Source organism: Pleurodeles waltl, chromosome 4_1 (genome assembly GCF_031143425.1).
Source record: "Pleurodeles waltl isolate 20211129_DDA chromosome 4_1, aPleWal1.hap1.20221129, whole genome shotgun sequence".
In the NCBI taxonomy this organism is placed as follows: Eukaryota; Metazoa; Chordata; class Amphibia; order Caudata; family Salamandridae; genus Pleurodeles; species Pleurodeles waltl.
The window spans coordinates 168,811,793-168,831,906 of record NC_090442.1 but is presented as its reverse complement, the minus strand read 5'-3'; the positions used below and the strand labels follow the sequence as shown (position 1 = coordinate 168,831,906).

At 45.6% G+C, this 20,114-nt stretch overlaps 1 protein-coding gene across 2 annotated transcripts in view; it reads left to right on the top strand.

Annotated features, from left to right (window-relative positions):
• The window catches only part of LOC138287510 (prostaglandin F synthase 1-like), a 546,660-nt gene extending 527,026 nt beyond the window's left edge, over window positions 1–19,634 (top strand). Inside the window, exons 9-10 of one of the 2 annotated variants that reach the window (XM_069227976.1) lie at window positions 4,660–4,742; window positions 15,255–19,634. In XM_069227976.1, the coding sequence (XP_069084077.1) occupies window positions 4,660–4,742; window positions 15,255–15,294 (123 nt within the window). In that variant the 3' untranslated portion in view covers window positions 15,295–19,634. The remainder of the gene's footprint in view (window positions 1–4,659; window positions 4,743–15,254) is intronic. The other variant, XM_069227977.1, reaches the window with a different exon arrangement.
• Window positions 19,635–20,114: the final 480 nt, after the last annotated feature.

Genomic DNA, 20,114 nt, shown 5'->3' with positions numbered 1-20,114 from the left:
TTGGAGCCTTCAGTTCCATTATTGCTCAATTTTTAGAGCTGATAAAGAAAGCCTATAAAAGTACTGCCTTAGTGTTTTGTGGGGCCCCATATAGGCTTCTATAATAAGTTCCAAATACATGGTTAATTTCTAACTGAGAATTCACCGGTATCCCATTCTGCGCACATATGGCACCTATAGGGGCAATAGGAGACTCAAGTTTAGGGAACCAAGCGAGCAAAGTCCTTCTCTCCAGTCATGTGCTGGCAAGCCACATACTCTTAATATACTCTTTATAATCCAGGTGACACAACCTAACAAGCTCCTCTAAATATATACGCTTCCTCACATCACTCAGAGCCAGAAGCATCTCACAATTCATTACTCTGTTCATATCCAGTTCCCTCATGTATGCCTCCATGCTTACCAACCCTGCGCGTAACATCGCTTTACTCCATAGACGGACTTCATGCATATTTTCCCAGAGCACAATTTCAAAAGCATTCCGTTCGACTACCTCATCTGAGGCTGTACCCGTGTTCTCCATGAAATACTGCTCTATAGCCATCCTTATCTATTCCTGAAATGCCTGGTCCTGCAATGCCTCAATTGGTAAACACCAGTGGAAAATTTTAGGACACGTCCTTCCATGTGCTACAGTGATCTTCAGTGGTTTATGATCAGATATTGTGCAGCCCAGATATTCCACATCATTCACCTTGCCACGAGCCTCCGCCATGCCGAAAATCACATCAATCCTAGTGTGTAAAGCTTGCATATCTGAGTAATGGGAATAATCTTTGGCCGTAGAGTTTAGTGCCCTCCATACATCTGTCACTTGTGTGTGCACTGCCCACTGTGGAAACATATGGGAGCTGACAAACAACTGGGCCCCTGGTACAGGCGGGGTGACCTATCAAGAACCAGGTCTAGGACACAATTAGAATCCCCATACCACTCAATCGGTATCTGAGCATTTTGAAGGACTGCAGGTGTGCTGAGAAAAGGGGAGCATAAATCGCTACTAGAGCAAATGGACCTCCGTCTGGTATGCCCTCCACCACCACACAGTGGCCCATTGGCTCAATCTTAGTGTGTTGCTGGGTGAACAGCACCCCCAGTGCTGTCCAAACAAGAACCCCCTGGCTAGCCCTGAATAAATGGTCCCATATGTAGGAAAGTACCATCTTGCCTGGCATGTTACCCCCATTTTTATTTGTGTGTCAGTTTGTTTTTGGCCTTTCTCACTGGGATCCTGCTAGCCAGGACCCTAGTGCTCATAGTTGTGGCCTGAATGTGTGTTCCATGTGTAGTGCCTAACTGTGTCACTGAGGCTGTGCTAATCAGAACCTCAGTGCTTATGCTCTCTCTGCCTTTAAAACTGTCACTGCAGGCTAGTGACCATTTTCACCAATTCTAATGGGCATACTGGAACACCCTTATAATTCCCTAGTATATGGTACCTAGGGTATTGGGGTTCCAGGAGATCCCTCTGGGCTGCAGCATTTCTTTTGCCACCCATAGGGAGCTCAGACCAATATTACACAGAACTGCCACTGCAGCCTGAGTGAAATAACGTCCACGTTATTTCACAGCCATTTTCACTGCACTTAAGTAACTTATAAGTCACCTATATGTCTAACCCTCACTTAGTGAAGGTTAGGTGCAAAGTTAATAAGTGTGTGGGCACCCTGGCACTAGCCAAGGTGCCCCCACATAGTTCAGGGCAATTTCTCTGGACTTTACACGCGTGCACTACTTATAGGTCTACTCACTATTTACTACTGAAATGGGCCCCCGTACATGGCACAGGTTGCAATGGTCATGCCCAGGGGACCCTTGTCCTCTGTGCTGGCCATTGGGGTGGTGGGCATGACTTCTGCCTTTTCTAAGGCAGGAGTCATGTGGCATGGTAGGATTAGCACCATAAAATGACACTAATCTGGTTAGAGTCATTTTGTTTTACTCTAACCTGCCTAAAGTCATTTTTTAGTGCTAAACCCTCTTCTTCTATACTGCCAGCCCCACCCGGCTAAAGTCATTTTTTTTTTTACTCTAGCCTACCCTTTGCACCGGCGTGCACCATTCCATAAATATGGTGCCCGGCTGGTGCACAGAAATGGTGCAAGCCGGTGCTAAACTTTTTGGTGCAAAACTGAGGTAGTGCAGTTTTGCAGCAAAAAGTATAAATAAGGGCCAATATTTCTTAAGTTTGCGCCACTTTTTGTAAAAAAATTACGTTAATGTGGCGCAAAAAAAGTATAAATCAGGGCCTTGGTGCTAGACGGGTCTAACACCAAAGTATAAATATGGAGTTAGTTTTGCACCGAAGTAGAGTAAAAAGAAATGGCGCTAATTCAGTGCAAACAGAGTATAAATATGCCGCAGAGTATACATATGCCCCTAAATAAGGCATTAAGGCCATAGTCATTTTTTGCACGGAACGTCTACCTTGCATCTCATTAAGTCAAGGTAGGTCTCCACGTCAAAAAATGACTTTAACTCCATAAATGTGGCGCTAGACGGGTCTAGCACCAAAGTATAAATATGGAGTTGGTTTTGCAGCGAATTAGAGTAAAAACAAATGATGCTAATTCGGTGCAAACAGAGTATAACTATGCCCCAGAGTTTTAGAAGATGGTGACTTCAAGGTGCTAAGGACACACACTGAATTCCAGAGGACTTCACTTCACAAATATGTATCTACTACAGGAGCTTCCCGGAGATTTGACTAGATGGCGTGTAAAATGTTTATGAGCATCAATGTCCATCTAGGTAGAACTCATTGATCCTGATAATAACTTAACATATCGTTTATGTGTCCAAACTCAGCCACACGTCAGAAGACACATGGGCCAGCCAAACACACATGCACACTGAGTGCTCTCCACCCCAGCACTGTGTTGTCGGGTTGGAGACATCAGGCAGAGACTCCCAGTCTGCTTCGGAGAGCCAAGCCAGGGCACTCCAGCCAATCCTAACCCTGCTTTCATGTTGCCAGCAGCATGAGAGCAGTGTTAGGATTGGCCCCAGGGAAGGCTGGGAGCCTGTGCCTGCAAGTGGAGCCTCCAGCAGACCAATGCAGTTCCTCGCAGTAAGGTACTTTTTTTGTTTTAATATAATATTATCCCCTTTGTTTTGTGTGTGGCCCTTTATCCCTCCCACTAACCCCCACCCACACCCCAGCCCCTGCAACGTGCCGCCCCTTTACCGCACAGCGAGCTGAGACTGGTAAGCCCATTGCTATTCACTAACTACTCTTTTAAAATGATGGCTAGAGCAAAAGGTAAATGTACCCCAGCTCAGAGATGGAGTAGGTCTAGCGTAACTCATGGCCAACCACTGATAGAACAGCATAACCCCATAGAAAATAATGGAGACAGGAACTTTAAATAAAACCCTGTAGAAAATACAGTATCTCTGCATTGAATTACACCCCTAGAATGGGGGATTACCGTGCAGCCAGAATTGCAAAATTCTGCATGGTATTCTCTATTCAGAGGACTTTAATGTACCCATTTATCACCTGCTTAAACATGGTGGTAAATGGATATGGCAGCTTCTGTGTGGAACGGTGGTGGAATGCAGCAAGACCTATGGTAGGTAAGTAAAGGGAAGGCTAGTTCAAGACAGGGGGTTGGCAGAGAAAATGTCGGCATAGGCCAGAGGATAAAGCTTGGCTCCTGTTGCACCCAAAGCCACGTGCACTTTCATTTTACTGTCCAGAGTTACCGGCTGGTAAAATCAAGTCCTGTTTTCATGCACCCAGGAAAAGCATATGTGAAGTACCCTGCCAGTCATCATCGGTTAGAGTGGTATTACACTTGAAGATCTGCTTGACTTGTAAATAGCCCAAAGTGTTGTTTAGAATACAATAAGAGTTTGCCTGAGTGATGCTACAATTTCCAGATTCCTTTCTTGGGATAGGTACCACTCACCCTTTGCTCAACGCTGTTATGCTCTAGGTGGTTCCCAAACTGGGAGCCGCGGCTCCCTGGTGCACCATCAAAACTAGCCAGGGGTGGCGCACACAGTTTGGGAACCACTTAGCTATTTCCTGTTCGGACACAATAAAACTACGGCCAGTGGTTCCCAAACTGTGTGCGGCGCCCCTGGCTAGTTTTGATGGCGCACCAGGGAGCAGGACATCCGTGGTTTGCATGGGTCTGACTGAGTGCTGACCATCTGAGTAAAGGGCTTCAGGTCACCCCCCTATTTGGGGTTGACAGTTTGATGCCTTTTATTCTGTCTACCACCAGGTAAAATCTGGTGGCGGGGAAAAGAAAAGTTAAAATATTGACTCCCACACACAGGGGGAGACACTCCTGCGGTGTGGGGGTCATAAATTATTTGTTTTTAAAAAACGAAACAAACTTTCTCTTTGGGAGTTTGTTTTTGAAAAACAAAAAAATCGGTGAACGGCTGTCAACACCAGACAGCTCCCGTCTCCAAAACCTTTGGCATGACGTGACGGTGGTTCTTCAGAAGTTACCACTGGGCTGGCGGTGATCTGTAAACATGGCAGTTTTCGGTTTGTCAGGGTTGCGCTAAACTTTAAATTAGTCCCAGTCTCAGCATTCATAATTTCTCTTATTTACAATTCCTGGAGTCATTGGACTGGACCTTTTAGAAACAAGTGTGATACTAGTGCTATGACTTATGACGTGTTTTCTCTGGCAGGTGTTTGACTTTGAACTAACTGCTGAAGACATGGATACTCTGGATGGCCTCAACAGGAACTTCCGCTACTGGACATTAGACAGGTAAGTTCTTGGAACTCGGGAACTCTGGGTACACCACACCGTGTCAATGTCACCTTTGTGGAATTTTGGTTTGAATGCTTTTACTACCACTGTCTGTCTCAACCTATGTTTTAGAGTGACTTTCTTCATGTATCATCCATCAGTCATGAAAGAGGTACTTGAAGTTGATATGGGTTAAAGAGGACAAGATCCATGCCAAACTTGTATGTATAGCTGCTCTCAATGCAAATTAGTTTCATTTACAATCAATGTAAACTTATCTCATTGTACATCCTTAAAATCTGTGGTCGATTAGCCCCTCAGTGACTTATATTAGAAACCCCGGCATTAATAAAACACGGGATGTTAGAATTGGACTCTTATGTTACTCGGTTCAGGGGTACAAACAAAGTCTAATGTTTAATGACAGAATATTTAAGTTTTCAGCATGGTGGGAGACAAATGTCCAGGTAGCCACAAGTGGGAAGCAGAGCCTTGTGAAGCCTGTATTTCATGAGTAGTCTGCTGGTGGAAAGGGAACCAGCCGAATGCCACCTCGAAAAGCCTTTGTAAGCAGAGCATGGCATCAATTAGCGTGAGGAAGGGGAGCAGCCTGACAATAATATTCCTTCTCCTCTTCTCAGGAGTCATGCAAGCATCTGCAGGAATAGAAAGTAAAGATGACTCCAGGAGCACTGAATACTCTATAGTTTTCACTCCTTGCTCTTCCTCTATTTCCTTAGCAGAAAATGAGAGAGTGATGGGCAGCTCAGGGGGGAAGAGGACGTCAGCCGTATAAAGTAAGGGGGGTCCAAAGGTTATGTGATATCACTTCTGCTATCAATGCAATATGATGAATCGACAGCAGAGGTGAGGCTATTGAGTTATGGGTCACATCTGCTTAATATCCCATTGCATTTTACAAATTGCTGCAGGTGACGTGTCTAAAAGTATTGCTGTAGAATTATTATGGAATGGTGAAGAGGCGGCAACTAATCAAATGCTTGTGCCCACATCACTACACTTGCAATTGGGAATGACAGCCCAGAGAGCTGTGTGTCAGAATGATGTAACACCAACATAAAGTTACCAGTTGTAGACAAATCTAGAAAGAAAAGTAGCAAACACATCTCAAAAAACCTCACTGACATTTTGCGTTATCTAACTGTGAATTGTCATATCTACAGGATACAGTACCCCTTGCTGTATTTTGGTTATAAGGATATTGCAAGTCACAGAGGAGTTCTGTGACCATATAGAGGCACAAGTTCTTTTATAAGTTCATTTTATAAGTTCTTGTAAAAAGTCATGGACCTACCAGGAGACTTGCACTTTCCTTTTATAATACGGCACATGGTATATTATTATAGTACATGATGCAGGGGATATGACACACACACAACCCCTTCTACACTTGGATGATCAATGACAGACACCAGCGTGGTGGTGGACTTAAATGCAAACTACTGTACAGTGCTATCAAGCAGCACCTATAGGGTCACCTGGCTTCCTCTGGAAGGCTTTTTAGCAGCCTGGTTCCTTCCACCCAATATGCTACACATGACATGCAGGCCATCAGTAGATTACTATCCCTTAAGTTCTAGCTTCCATGTTGGAATGGGACAATGCTATATGCCACTGAAATATCGATTTGTAAACATCAGCAAAATACTGATGAAATACAACCAAAAAGATCATAAAAGTAAGTATGTATTGGTAAGCATGGATTTACAATGCTTTACCCCACAAATGTGTACCTTATTTATACATACAAACTACACACATGTGGTGTTAAGAAGATATACTTAGCTAAATGCACACTTACCTTCAGGGCAGTTGTAGGAAAGTACCATCTTGCCTGGCATGTTACCCCCATATTTCACTGTATGTATGTTGTTTTAGTCCATGTGTCACTGGGACCCTGCCAGGCAGGGCCCCAGTGCTCATAAGAATGTGCCCTGTATGTGTTCCCTGTGTGATGCCTAACTGTCTCACTGAGGCTCTGCTAACCAGAACCTCAGTGGTTATGCTCTCTCTGCTTTCCAAATTTGCCACTAACAGGCTAGTGACTAAATTTACCAATTCACATTGGCATACTGGTACACCCATATAATTCCCTTATATATGGAACTGAGGTACCCAGGGTATTGGGGTTCCAGGAGATCCCTATGGGCTGCAGCATTTCTTTTGCCACTCATAGGGAGCTCTGACAATTCTTACACAGGCCTACCACTGCAGCCTGAGTGAAATAACGTCCACGTTATTTCACAGCCATTTACCACTACACATAAGTAACTTATAAGTCACCTATATGTCTAACCTTCACCTGGTGAAGGTTGGGTGCAAAGTTACTTAGTGTGTGGGCACCCTGGCACTAGCCAAGGTGCCCCCACATTGTTCAGGGCAATTTCCCCGGACTTTGTGAGTGCGGGGACACCATTACACGCGTGCCCTACACATAGGGCACCACCTATGTGTAGCGTCACAATGGTAACTACGAACATGGCCATGTAACATGTCTAAGATCATGGAATTGTCACGCCAATAGCATGCTGGTATTAGGGAGACAATTCCACGATCCCCCGGGTCTCTAGCACAGAACCCGGGTACTGCCAAACTGCCTTTCCGGGGTTTCACTGCAGCTGCTGCCAACCCCTCAGACAGGTTTCTGCCCCCCTGGGGTCCAGGCAGCCCTAGCCCAGGAAGGCAGAACAAAGGACTTCCTCAGAGAGAGGGTGTTACACCCTCTCCCTTTGGAAAAGGTGAGAAAGGCTGGGGAGGAGTAGCCTCCCCCAGCCTCTGGAAATGCTTTGATGGCACAGATGCTGCCCATCTCTGCAGAAGCCAGTCTACACCGGTTCAGGGATCCCCCCAGCCCTCCTCTGGCACGAAACTGGACAAAGGAAAGGGGAGTGACCACTCCGCTGACCTGCACCTCCCAGGGAAGGTGCCCAGAGCTCCTCCAGTGTGCCCCAGACCTCTGCCATCTTGGATTCAGAGGTGTTGCTGGCACACTGGACTGCTCTGAGTGGCCAGTGCCAGCAGGTGACGTCAGAGGCCCCTTCTGATAGGCTCTCACCTCTCTTGGTAGCCAATCCTCCTAACCTGGTAGCCAAACCTCCTTTTCTGGCTATTTAGGGTCTCTGCTTTGGGGAATTCTTCAGATAACGAATGCAAGAGCTCATCAGAGTTCCTCTGCATCTCCCTCTTCACCTTCTGCCAAAGGATCGACCGCTGACTGCTCAGAACGCCTGCAAAACCGCAACAAAGTAGCCAGACGACTACTAGCAACCTTTTATCGCTTCATCCTGCCGGATTTATCTGCAGCTCTGAAGAAATCTCCTGTGGGTCAACGGAATCTTCCCCCTGCAACCGCAGGCACCAAAAGACTGCATCAGTGGTCGTCTGGGTCCCCTCTCAGCACGAAAAGCGTGGTCCCTGGAACTCAGCAACTCTGTCCAGTGACTGTTCAGTCCAAGTTTGGTGGAGGTAAGTCCTTGCCTTCCCACGCTAGACTGCATTGCTGGGTACCACGTGATTTGCAGCTGCTCCGGCTCCTGTGCACTCTTCCAGGACTTCCTTCATGCACAGCCAAGCCTGGGTCCCCAACACTCCTTCCTGCAGTGCACAACCTTCTGAGTTGTCCTCCGGCGTCGTGGGACTCCCTTTTGTGACTTCGGGTGGACTCCGGTTCACTTTTCTTCTAAGTGCCTGTTCAGGTACTTCTGCAGGTGCTGCCTGCTTCTGTGAGGGCTCCCTGAGTTGCTGGGCGCCCCCTCTGTCTCCTCCTCCAAGTAGCGACATCCTGGTCCCTCCTGGGCTACAGCAGCACCCAAAAACCTCCACCACAACCCTTGCAGCTAGCAAGGCTTGTTTGTGGTCTTTCTGCATGGGAACACCTCTGCAAGCTTCATCGTGATGTGGGACATCCACCCTCCAAAGGAGAAATTCCTAGTCCTCTTCTTTCTTGCAGAACTCCAAGTTTCTTCCAACAGGTGGTAGCTTCATGGCACCCTCAGCGGGCATTTCCTGGGCTCCTGCCCACTCTCGACACTGTTGCGACTATTGGACTTGGTTCCCTTGTCTTACAGGTACTCAGGTCCGGAAATCCACTGTTGTTGCATTGCTGGTGTTTGTTCTTCCTGCAGAATCCCCCTATCACGACTTCTGTGCTCTCTGGGGGTAGTAGGTGCACTTTACACCTACTTTTCAGGGTCTTGGGGTGGGCTATTTTTCTAACCCTCACTGTTTTCTTACAGTCCCAGCGACCCTCTACAAGCTCACATAGGTTTGGGGTCCATTCGTGGTTCGCATTCCACTTTTGGAGTATATGGTTTGTGTTGCCCCTATACCTATGTGCTCCTATTGCAATCTACTGTAACTCTACACTGCTTGCATTACTTTTCTTGCTATTACCTGCATAATTTTGGATTGTGTACATATATCTTGTGTATATAACTTATCCTCATACTGAGGGTACTCACTGAGATACTTTTGGCATATTGTCATAAAAATAAAGTACCTTTATTTTTAGTACTTCTGTGTATTGTGTTTTCTTATGATATTTTGCATATGACATCAGTGGTATAGTAGGAGCTTTACATGTCTCCTAGTTCAGCCTAAGCTGCTTTGCCATAGCTACCTTCTATCAGCCTAAGCTGCTAGAAACACCTCTTCTACAATAATAAGGGATAACTGGACCTGACACAGAGTGTAAGTACCCTTGGTACCCACTATAAGCCAAGTCAGCCTCCTACAGCAGTGGCGGTTTCTTCATTGGGGCGTGAAGGGATTGTCCCCCTGCCCCTGGCCCAGTTTTAAATATTTTTATAGCTGCAGCAGTGAGTGGCTTGGCCTGAGGAAAGCTTACTGTTTTGCAGTTGTCAAGTGAAGTGAGGGAGGGCGCAGTCGGACGTGGGTGGAGGTGAGCTTGAATGGTTGAGTCAGTGTGACAGTGACACACACAGATGGGCCTCCTTTGAGAGAAGTGCGCATATCTGGTTGGACGGGTGCCTTTGCTTTCCCCAGCCCGGCATGCGCATTCAAACCCTCACCTACCTGCAATGATAAGAGCCCCGGGGTGGATTACATGCACAGTCCCCAAATCTACAAAGGAGCATTGGCAGCCCCTGTCCCAGCCAATTATTGTGCTGCTGTCATGCTGCTTACAGGAAGGGAGCAGCACAAGGATTGGCTCAAGAGTCGCAAGGGGGGGTGCTGGAAAACCCTCGCTCACTTTCCCTCCTTCCTGCACAGGCCTCCTCCAAGCCGAGGGGGCCAGCGCCATGCTGCGTATGCTGTTTAGCTTTGCACCGCAGGTGACCGCAGCACCCAGCACGCACACTAGCAGAGAGCACAACACTGGCAGTAGAGCAGGCGAGGCAACAGTTGTTGTGGTGCAGCATGTGCGTTTATGTCATGACTAGCGGCCAGTACACTGCTGCGCTGGCAAGTCTTCTGTCCTTTGATATCCTCCTGGCAGCACTGATGGCACACTGAAAACACATGAGAGTGTTTGTACTACACAGGGTCAGATATTTTTAGGCACCGGGAGGTTAAGTGATTTACTCAGAATCACATGATAGGGCCAGAACCGAGACTCAAGCCTGGTTCCCCAGTTCCAAATTGGTGGCTCTAGCTGTAATGCTATAGACAGCAAGTCAGGTTTGTGTTGGTGGCACTAGATGGAACAATACACAGTTTCATGGCATAGCTAGAAACCTCCATGTGAGTATAGCAGGTGGTGCCCGTTTCAGAAGCTGTCCTTCTCCTAGAAGGCAGCTACTCTTGTAACCAGCTGCATGAAAGATGGGGAGGGGCTCCCAGCTACCGGCCGTACAGACCGGGATGCACAAGCTTCTGTGACTCAGGCTCTGATTTATACCTTTTGGTGAAAAACTGCACTGACATAGTTTTTCACCAAAATGTTTAGCACCAGCTTGCACCATTTCTGAGTACCAGCTGGGCACCATATTTATGGAATGGTGCAAACCGATGCTAAAGGTAGGCCAGCATAAAAGAAAAATGACATTAGCCGGGTGGCAGAAGGTGGTTTTGCACCAGAAAATGACATTAGGCAGGTTAGAGTAAAAAACAAATGACTCTAACCAGCCTAGTGTCATTTTCTGACGCAAAATCATCCATACCACATGACTCTTGTCTTAAAAAAGACAGGAGTCATGCCCACCACTCCAGTGGCCAGCACAGAACACCATGGTCCCCTGGACATGGCCACTGCACCCAGTGCCATGTAGGGGGGCCCTTCCAATGGCACTTTAAATAAAACAAAATACTTAACTGTACTTACCTATACTTACCTGAGATAGGGTCCCCCATCTCCGCTGTCCCTCTGTTGTGGGTGGGGGTGTCCCTGGGGCATTGGGAGGGCATCTGCGGGCTTATTCTATGGTGTTCCACCATGGAAATTAGCCCACAGGTCCCCTAACGCATGCCCTGACCCAGGCGTTAAAAAATGGTGCAAAGCAAGCTCTGCACCATTTGTGGTGCAAAGCAAGCTCTGCACCATTTGTTGACCCCTCCTTGCCCTGTGCTTTTTTTTTTGCACAGGGGGATAAATATGGTGCTAAGGCAATAGAGTCATTTTTTGCACTGGAACGCCTACTTTGCATCTCATTGAGTTTAACTCCATAAATTTGGCCATTAAGACTGGTCTAGTGCCAAAGTATAACTATGGAGTTAGTTTTGCATCAAAATTGTGTTAAAAATGACGCAAATTTGGCGCAAAACAAGTATAAATATGCTCCTCAGTGCTCTGCCACAACACAATGAAATACAGTGTCCACCGGGGCACCCCTAAAACCACCATCTCTTGTTATCTCAGTGATCTGAACAAGTAAATGAACAGTGGACACGCTACCGCAGGCTAGGGAAGCTTGGAAAGCTAAGAGATTTCATTTGCATGAGTGCTTGGGAAGATGCCTGCAATTCTTGCAAACCAGCGAAACTTTTTTTGCAACCAAAAACTCTGTAAATTACTTGTTTTATTGTTGGGGAGCCACAAATCGTTAGCTGAAATGTGTTTCTCCGTAGTGACTGCTTCCTGCTGGAGTGTGTGGAGCAAAATAAAGAGGAACAATGCCAGGCCTTGAAAAACGGAAAGCTGGTCTTGAATTTTAGATGATGACTATCATCACATTTGAAGCAACTGATATTGCTTTTTGTGAGGTTTTTATAGTTAATTGACAATTATAAACATATGGAAGGCAAATCCAGTTGTTGCCAATGTTAATGTCACCATCTAAAATTCAAAAACAGATTTTAATTTTTTAGCTCTGTGCAGCATTGTGCATGTTTACTTTCACTCTACACACTCCAACAGGACTACATTCCAGCTCTAAATCTATGGCTCAAAAGTAACAATGAATTCCATTCCCTATAGGCTGATCATAGCTCATTATTAATCAATCTTTCCAGAGGTCTCAACGGCACGTTTTGCCCTATGGTGATCTGACAGTCAAACTGTTTATGTATAGCTGCCAAGTCTTCAGATTTCATTGTAAGTGCAAGGTAGCCATAAAGAGTATATGGTCTGGGAGTTTGTCAGACACGAACTCCACAGTTCCCTAATGGCTACACTGAACTCTGGGAAGTTTGGTATCAAACTTCTCCACACAATAAACCCACACTGATGCCAGAGTGGGATTTATTGAAAAATGCACACAGAGGGCATCTTAGAGATGCCCCCTGTATGTTAGCCCAACTGCTAGTGTAGGACTGACCGGTCTGTGCCAGGCTGCCACGTTCAGATGAGTTTCTAACCACATGAGGTGAGTGCCTTTGTGCACTCTGTGGTCATAAACAAAGCCTGTCCTGGGTGGATGTGCTTCACACCCTCCGCCCTACAGAAACTGTGACACCTGGTGGTGAGCCTCAAAGGCTCAAGCCTCGGGTTGCATTGCCCCAAGACACTCCAGCCAGTGTAGATGCTTGCCCCCAGACAAAGCCCCACTTTTGGCGGCAAATCCAGCAGAAAAATGAGGGAAAACAGGGAGGAGCGACCACCCCAGCCAGGACCACCCCTAAAGTCACCAGAGCTGAGTTGACCCCCCTCCCTGCAGAATCCTCCATCTTGGTTTGGAGGCCAGGGACCAATAGGATTAGATTTGTGCCCCCTCCCCAAAGGGAGTGTGCACAAGGAGGGTGTAGCCACCCTCAGGGACCATAGCCATTGGCTACTGCCCTCTGACCCCTAAAACGCCCCTAAATCTAGGATTTAAGGGCCTCGCAGAACCCAGCTCACCAGATTCCTTGCGAACTACAAGAAGAAGAAAGACTGCTAAGCTGAAACCACCAAGCAGAGAAGAAGGAAGACAACAACTGCTTTGGCCCCTGCCATTCCAGCCTGTCTCCTGCTTCAAAGAACCTGCAAAAAGACCAGTGACGCATTCAGCGGGACCAGCGACCTCTGCCAACTCCAGAGGACTGCCCTGAACCCAAAAGGGCCAACAACTCCTGATGACAGCGGCTCTGTCTAAGAAAACCTACAACCAAGGACTCCCACCTCACTCCGGATGCGCGAGTCTTGACCGCTGTGCACCCGACGTCCACGCCCTGTGTCCAGGTGGTCCACCCAGCAAGAAAGTGTCCCCAGGCGATTGCGAGCAAGTGCCCACCCTGGGTTGACCTCTCCACTCCTCCACGACGAAGCCTGCAGGGGGAATCCTGAGCACCCCCCGGACCGCAAGCTCCGGACAAAGATATCTGACGCCTAAAAGACACACTGCACCCGCAGCCCCAGGCCTTGCTGAAACCGACCCCCGGTTCAGCAGGTGGACCTCCTCCCTGCCCGACTGGTAGTGTGCCTGAGACACACCCCTGGACCTCGCCTGCAGCCTCTGAGTGACCCCCCGGGTCTCCTCATGGACCAGCATTGAAAACCCGACGTCCTGTTTGCACCCTGTACCCGGCTGCCCCTGTGCCACTGAGGGTGTGTGTTTAGTGCCTACTTGTGGCCTCTTCAGTGCTCTTCTAATCCCCCCTGGTCTGCCATCCGAGCCACATGTACTTACCTGCAGGCAGGCCTGATTCCGGGAACCCCCGTCTCCATAGGAGCCCACATTAAATTTGCTCTACTTTGAACTCTGCACCTGACTGCCTCGTGTTGCTGGTGGTGGGTGTTTGGGGTTAACTTGAACCCCAACCGGTTGTCTTCCTAAAACCCGGAGACTGAAACCGTAAGTGTTGTACTTACCTGTAAAATGACCTAACATTTCTTCCCCCCAGGAACTGTTTCTGAAAATTGTACTAATTGTCCATTTTAAAAACAGATTATTGCCAATAATTCAAAAACTGTCTTACTGTATTACCTATGTCAAACACAGTACTGTTGATACCTGTGTGAAATACAAAACGTTTAAGGTACTTACCTGCAACTTGAATCCTGTGGTTCTAAAAATAAACTAAGAAAATATATTTTTGATACATAAAAGCCATTGGTCTGAAGTCAAGTCTGTGCGTGTACAACAAATGCTTTGCACTACCCTCTGATAAGCCTAACTGCTCGACCACACTACCATGAAAGAGAGCATTAATATTATCTACTTTAGCCTCTGGGGAACCCCTGGACTCTGTAGACAGTGTATCACACTTTTACATAGTATATACAGAGCCAGCTTCCTACAGTGACCCATTTGTGAATGGCTGCACTCACTGGGATGGTGGCCTGCGGGGGTCTGCAGACCACCATGTCTGTGACTGCTTTTTAAAATAAAGCAGTTTTTTAAAATGCAGCCCATTTTCTTTAAAGGAAAACGGGATACATTTCAAAAATAAAAATATAACATTTCAGTTTCATTTTTTCAGAGTAGGCAGTTGTCCGTGGGACCACTGCCTAGTCAGAAAAAATGTTGCCAGCTCCATTCACAAAGGTACTCCTTCCCGTTTGCGAATGGACTCCCACCAATTTGAAATTGGTGGTAACTGTGATTTTTTTGCGACTGCATTTACAGTCACAAACCAATCATACCTGGGCCTGCGAATCGCTATTAGGAAGGGACGCCCTTGGAACACCACTTCCTAATAGCAAGTCACAGTCCCTATTTTGTGAGTTGGTAACAGGTTACCGACTCAAAAAATAGGGATGGTAAATAGTACAAGGTCATTTTGTGGTCACAAAAGGCAAATTTAGTCGGTTGTAACTGCAAAATAGCTTTGTACATCTGACCCCTAGCAACTTGTTATCAAATCACAATTTGTATTCTTCATGAAAGGGTGTCAGACCTTGACACCTTCAGACTAGAACATCCATCCCAAACTTGGGTGGCCCAAGAAATGTCCAAATATTTTTAATCTCCAAAAGCTCCCACTAGCTCTGACTTGACAGACATATTGATGATCAGTTACTTTGCTATAGTGTATCAGTCACTGACACCGGTAAAAGAAATGACTTATGATTAGGACTTTTTGGTCATCTGGGGATATTCAAGTTTGTCCGAACTCTTGAGGTCTGCTGTTCTGATCAGCATTTACCATGCATTTTATAAATGAGGATTTGTCTTCTGTTCTGATTTTCAGCTTCAAGCAGCATCCAGAATATCCTTTCAATGATGAATAGCGAGAGGATGGAGATGACTTTGACAAATGCAGCTTGGCCTGGAAAAAGATGACATTTCTGCAAAATAATTTTGGGATCAAAATGTATGGAATACATGTACAAAATATACAGGGCAGCCATTTCAGAAAGTAAAGGGTTGTTGTGTATAAACAATGTATCTAAACAATGCATGTAAGATTCAGTCCCTGCTCCATGTAGAAAATATAAGTAGGTAGGCTTCTGTATTTCTAAAACACAAACGTATCTGTCTAGCAATGGATTACTGTACGGGACACGCATCAGTGGGGTGGAGGGTGGAGGCAGAGCTAATGGAAGGGGTAAGAACTCATTCTATTTGAGTTAGTTTGCTTTTAAGAGGTGAATGTTTAGTTCTTTTTCTCAAATGTAGAAGAGTGGGTTCTGTTCTGATGTTGGATGGGATTTTATTCTAGATCCTTAGACTGTAGGCTGAGAAGGCTTGGTTCTTGCTTTCTCCTTGCTGCAGTGTTTTGTCTCTAATCTAGTAATGTTGGAGCTCCTGACCTGGTGCTGATCTCTAGATCTTGTTTGCTAGCTAGGAAAACAAAGGCCTTTTTTATATAGGGCCTTGCATATGATGCAGATGATTTTGAAGGTTATGAAGACTCGCAGGGGGCGCCTGTATAGATCCCTTAGTGCAAGGTGATGTGGTTGGATTTCTTCAATCCCTTTATAAGCTATGTTGCTGCATGAAGGATGCTTTCAGGGGAGGAAGGGTGATCTGGGGGATGCTATAAAGTAGGGTATTGCTTCCATCTAGGTCAGAGAGGACTAGAACTGTTGTTCCAAAGTCTACTGGAAGAAAGTGTTTAGCTTTTTAGGAGAGAGAATTAGAATCAAGCTGATGGTCTTCTTCATAATGTGTTCTTTAAGTGAGAGGTTTGAGACTAGGGTGAATCTGCGGGTGTTAGCCTGTTATGCCAGCCCATTAGGTCTGAGTTCGAGAGCAATGACTGAAGCAGGGAATGCCTAACATTGTTGGTAAACTGGAGGATTTCGGTTTTTGTGGGGTTTAGCATCAGGTGCTTTTTTTTACATCAAGGGCCTGATTTATACTTTTTTAGTGCCGCATTGGCATCTTTTTTTATGCAAATGCGGCGCAAACTTACAAAATTCAATTATATTTTGTAAATTTGTGCCGCTTTTGCATCAAAAAATTACACAAAAGCGGCGCTAAAAAAGTATATTTTGTAAGTTTGCGCCACATTTGCATAAAAAATGACGCAAATGCGGCTCTTAAAAAGTATAAATCAGGCCCTTAGTTTTGGATGCATTTTGAGTCTTTGAATGTCATTGGTTCAGGAAATTTTCAAAATTGAGTTGGTTGTCATCTGCATACTGGTGTATCTTGATGTTGGTATCTGCAACAATAGTTCCAAGGATTCGTATAAACGATGAAAATGGTGGGTGTCAGGATGAAACCATGAGGGACTCCACAGGTGATGGGGATAAGTTAGAATCTGGTAGTTTGTATCTGTACAACTTGCTGTCATTTGGTGAGGTAGAATGTGTTCCATTCTAGAATTCTGCCATTGCTGTCTCTGTGTGTTTTCTGCCTGTGATCAGTGCTAGATGGTTGACAGTGTCCAAAGCTGTGGAGAGGTTGAGCAAGACTTAGAGATAAAAGTTGTTGCGATCATTGAAGAAGATGGAATTATGGACCCCAACTAATAGTCTAAAAGTAGGTTATTCTTGCTCCTGTAGCTAGGTGTCAACTGTCTCCTTGATAAATATTCCAACAAATGAGAGGTGGATTATAGGATAGAAGCTGCCAGAGTAGATTTGTTCTGTTGTTGGCTTTTTCAGCAGGGAGAGAACTTGTCCAGTCTTCAGGTTGTGTCCTGTGTTAGTGAGTCATTGACAATGTGGAGAAGGGGTCTGAAGGCTTCTCCTTGCAGAGACTTGATGATGGCGGTGGGAAGCATATCATATTTGTAAGAGATGGCTTAAGTGAATTCACAATGTTGTAATGGTCTCTGTGGGAAATATGGCCTCATTTACGAGGCCTGTGTCACAAGGCTGAGCAGCAAGTGTCTTGCTGCGGCACCCTAGGCCACTGGGAACAGGGCAGAAATGTGCCATATCTATAAGAAAGATAAGGTACGCATGGCATTTTAATCTTCTAAATGTCTTCTGTTGTTTTCATATGGCATGCTTGTTTTAGGTAGATTGTTGGATGTACCAAGGTGTGACTGCTTGGGCTTAGAGGTGCGAGTTTTCAGGAAAGCAAAGCATTCTTCAGAGTGGTGATGTAGATGTTGAGAAAGGTGTTGACAGCTATTAAGCGCTGGAGGTGCCTGGGTAGGTTAATTCGTTCTTCTTGGAGTTCTTGCAGATGGATGAATATGAAGGAGCGGATGGTAACTTTCTCCTTTTGCTGCTGCCATTCAGATAGTGGAATGCATAATGCTGAAGAACACAGTGAAGTGATAAGTGCAGTCCAGGAGTAGGGTGGCTGGCATTGGATGTTGGAGGATGCATAGAGGAAGAGGCCCCGTGGGTTAACTTTGGAGTGAGTGGTGTTGATGATGTAGTGTTTTATTTGTAGGGTGTTTAGCAGAGTTAAGGGCTTTCTCCATGGTTTTGGTGTTGGAGTCGCAGGTCAGATTGAAGTCTCTGAGTAAGGTGGGGGTGGGAGTGTTGGATGGAGGCAGAGGTGATGAGGTGTGATATTTCTTCAATTAAGTCCTTGTGGGTTCCAAGTGGTCCGTAAATGAAATGAAAGAAGGTTGTTTTGCAGACCAAAAAAGCAACATTGCAGGAGAGATGCTAAAGTCTTAGGTCTGATCATGTAGGAAAAGGTGCAGAGCCACGTTGACTTGTGGTTGACTGTAAGTCCAGTTTGCATTTGAAGCCTATGTGTTGGATAAAATATATAGAGGAAAAGAGGTGCAGGAATGTGTGTGTGGAGGAGAGTGTGAATCAAGTTTCTGTGATGAAAAGTGTCCAGGTTGTGGTGTGTGATGATGTTGGAGATGTGACGTATTTGCTGAATATGTGTTGATGGGCATTAATTGCAGATGGTATGATGTGGGTATGAGGATGAGATTGTATTTTTGGTGTTAGATGTGCGAGTATGGTGAAAATGTTTGTGGGGTATTGGTGAGAGAGTGGGAATAGTGTTTGTAGGGGTGTTTGACAGACACTTGATGGACACATGATGGGCGCTTACCTTTGCAGCAGGGTTTCTTATTCTAGGTGAATGCTATAAGAAAATTATGTCCGTAATCTGGAAAAACAGAGCATTGTGAAGACCTTCCTTTGGTGTTTGTGTGGGTCAATTTGGGCAAAGCAGGTAAACAGAAAATAGTTTAGATGCATAGATTGTCTTTGAAAGTGGGGGTGGCACAACCCCCTTCCAATAGTATCTAATTTAATTTCACAGAAGGTGCTGCTATGATCCAATGGCAAACAAGTTTATGGATAAAAAAAACTCATGCACACAATAACTGACTTCTTACCAATGCCTTCCTAGACCATCCAGTGCAGGTCAGTACCAGCCCTCGCATCTCCATGGCATCATTTATCATTTCAGGACTGGGGAAGTTTCCTTGAGCAGATGATGACCACACTCAATCAGAATTGTGTGAAACTGTCCCCCAAGTTCATAAATTGCTTCAAGTCAAACAGCACTGCAGTGCCTTTGTAAAGTCAGGTATTATTCACAGTTTAATCAGGAATCCATTTATTAGTGCTATAAAAACACTGGTTTCTCTAAAACTAAAATTTGCTACCTCTGTCATTGCATATGGATGTTCCTGCTCTGTCTCTTCCACAGTTTATAAAATAACCTATTCCTTCCTTTCCTACACTTTGTTTGTACCTGTGGTTCCATAGCCTGTGTTGACTATTGCTGGCTGACAGACATACAGCCTCAAACACAAGTATCTTGTTGGTCCCTCCTTAATGGTCAATGTATTTAATGGTTATTGCCTATCATCAGTTTTTGAAAAGCATCTCTTTGTGCCACTATGAAAGTCTGTTCATTTTCTGTCAGTCAATGAAGGAAACATCAACCCTTGGTCAACCCTCGGTCATTGAGAAATTCTGCTACCGCCCCATCCTGTCATGTTTCTCTACATGATCTTTAAAAGTCTCCTCTCCAAACTCTTGTACTCCAATGCCTTATGTACAGTACTCCCTTGTTCTAAAACAGTTTGCTCTAAATAGTTGACTTACACTCACATAGATTTCGACTGAGGAAAACTATGATACAGGAGGCATACAATATGTTGCATCTCCTTTCTTGATTGCAGTTTTACTCTTGTGTCTTACTGCCATATTCATGGAATAAAACTAAATCATATACTTAAATCAATAAATGTGGCTCATAATTTTTTTTGCCATGTGATTCGGGGCACCTTAAAGACTTTGGGGCATATTCACAAGCCCAGTCGCACAGGGCGGCGCAACAAGTGTCTTGCTGTGCCGCCCCGCGCCACCAGGAAAGGGCATAAAGCACCGTATCTACAAGATATGGCACATTTCTGTTCTCTTCCCCTGCACTGGTGCACAAATTGCTGCCTTGTGCCAACGCAGGCATCCTTGCACCATGGTGCAAAGATTCCTGCTTTCTGGGGTTGTTTTTGTGCGAGAAGGGACACCTTCCTGCACAAAAACAACCAAGAGAGGTGTTTTCCTCTTTCAAAGTGTGGTGCAGAATGCAGCACACATTAGGAAGAGGAAAAAACGGGGAGAAATTAAGATATTTCTCTCCGTTGCGTCAGTTCTACACCACTTCTGATGTGGAGTAGGAATGTGACGCATTCCCAGACTTTTAAATCTGGGAATGTGTCAGATTC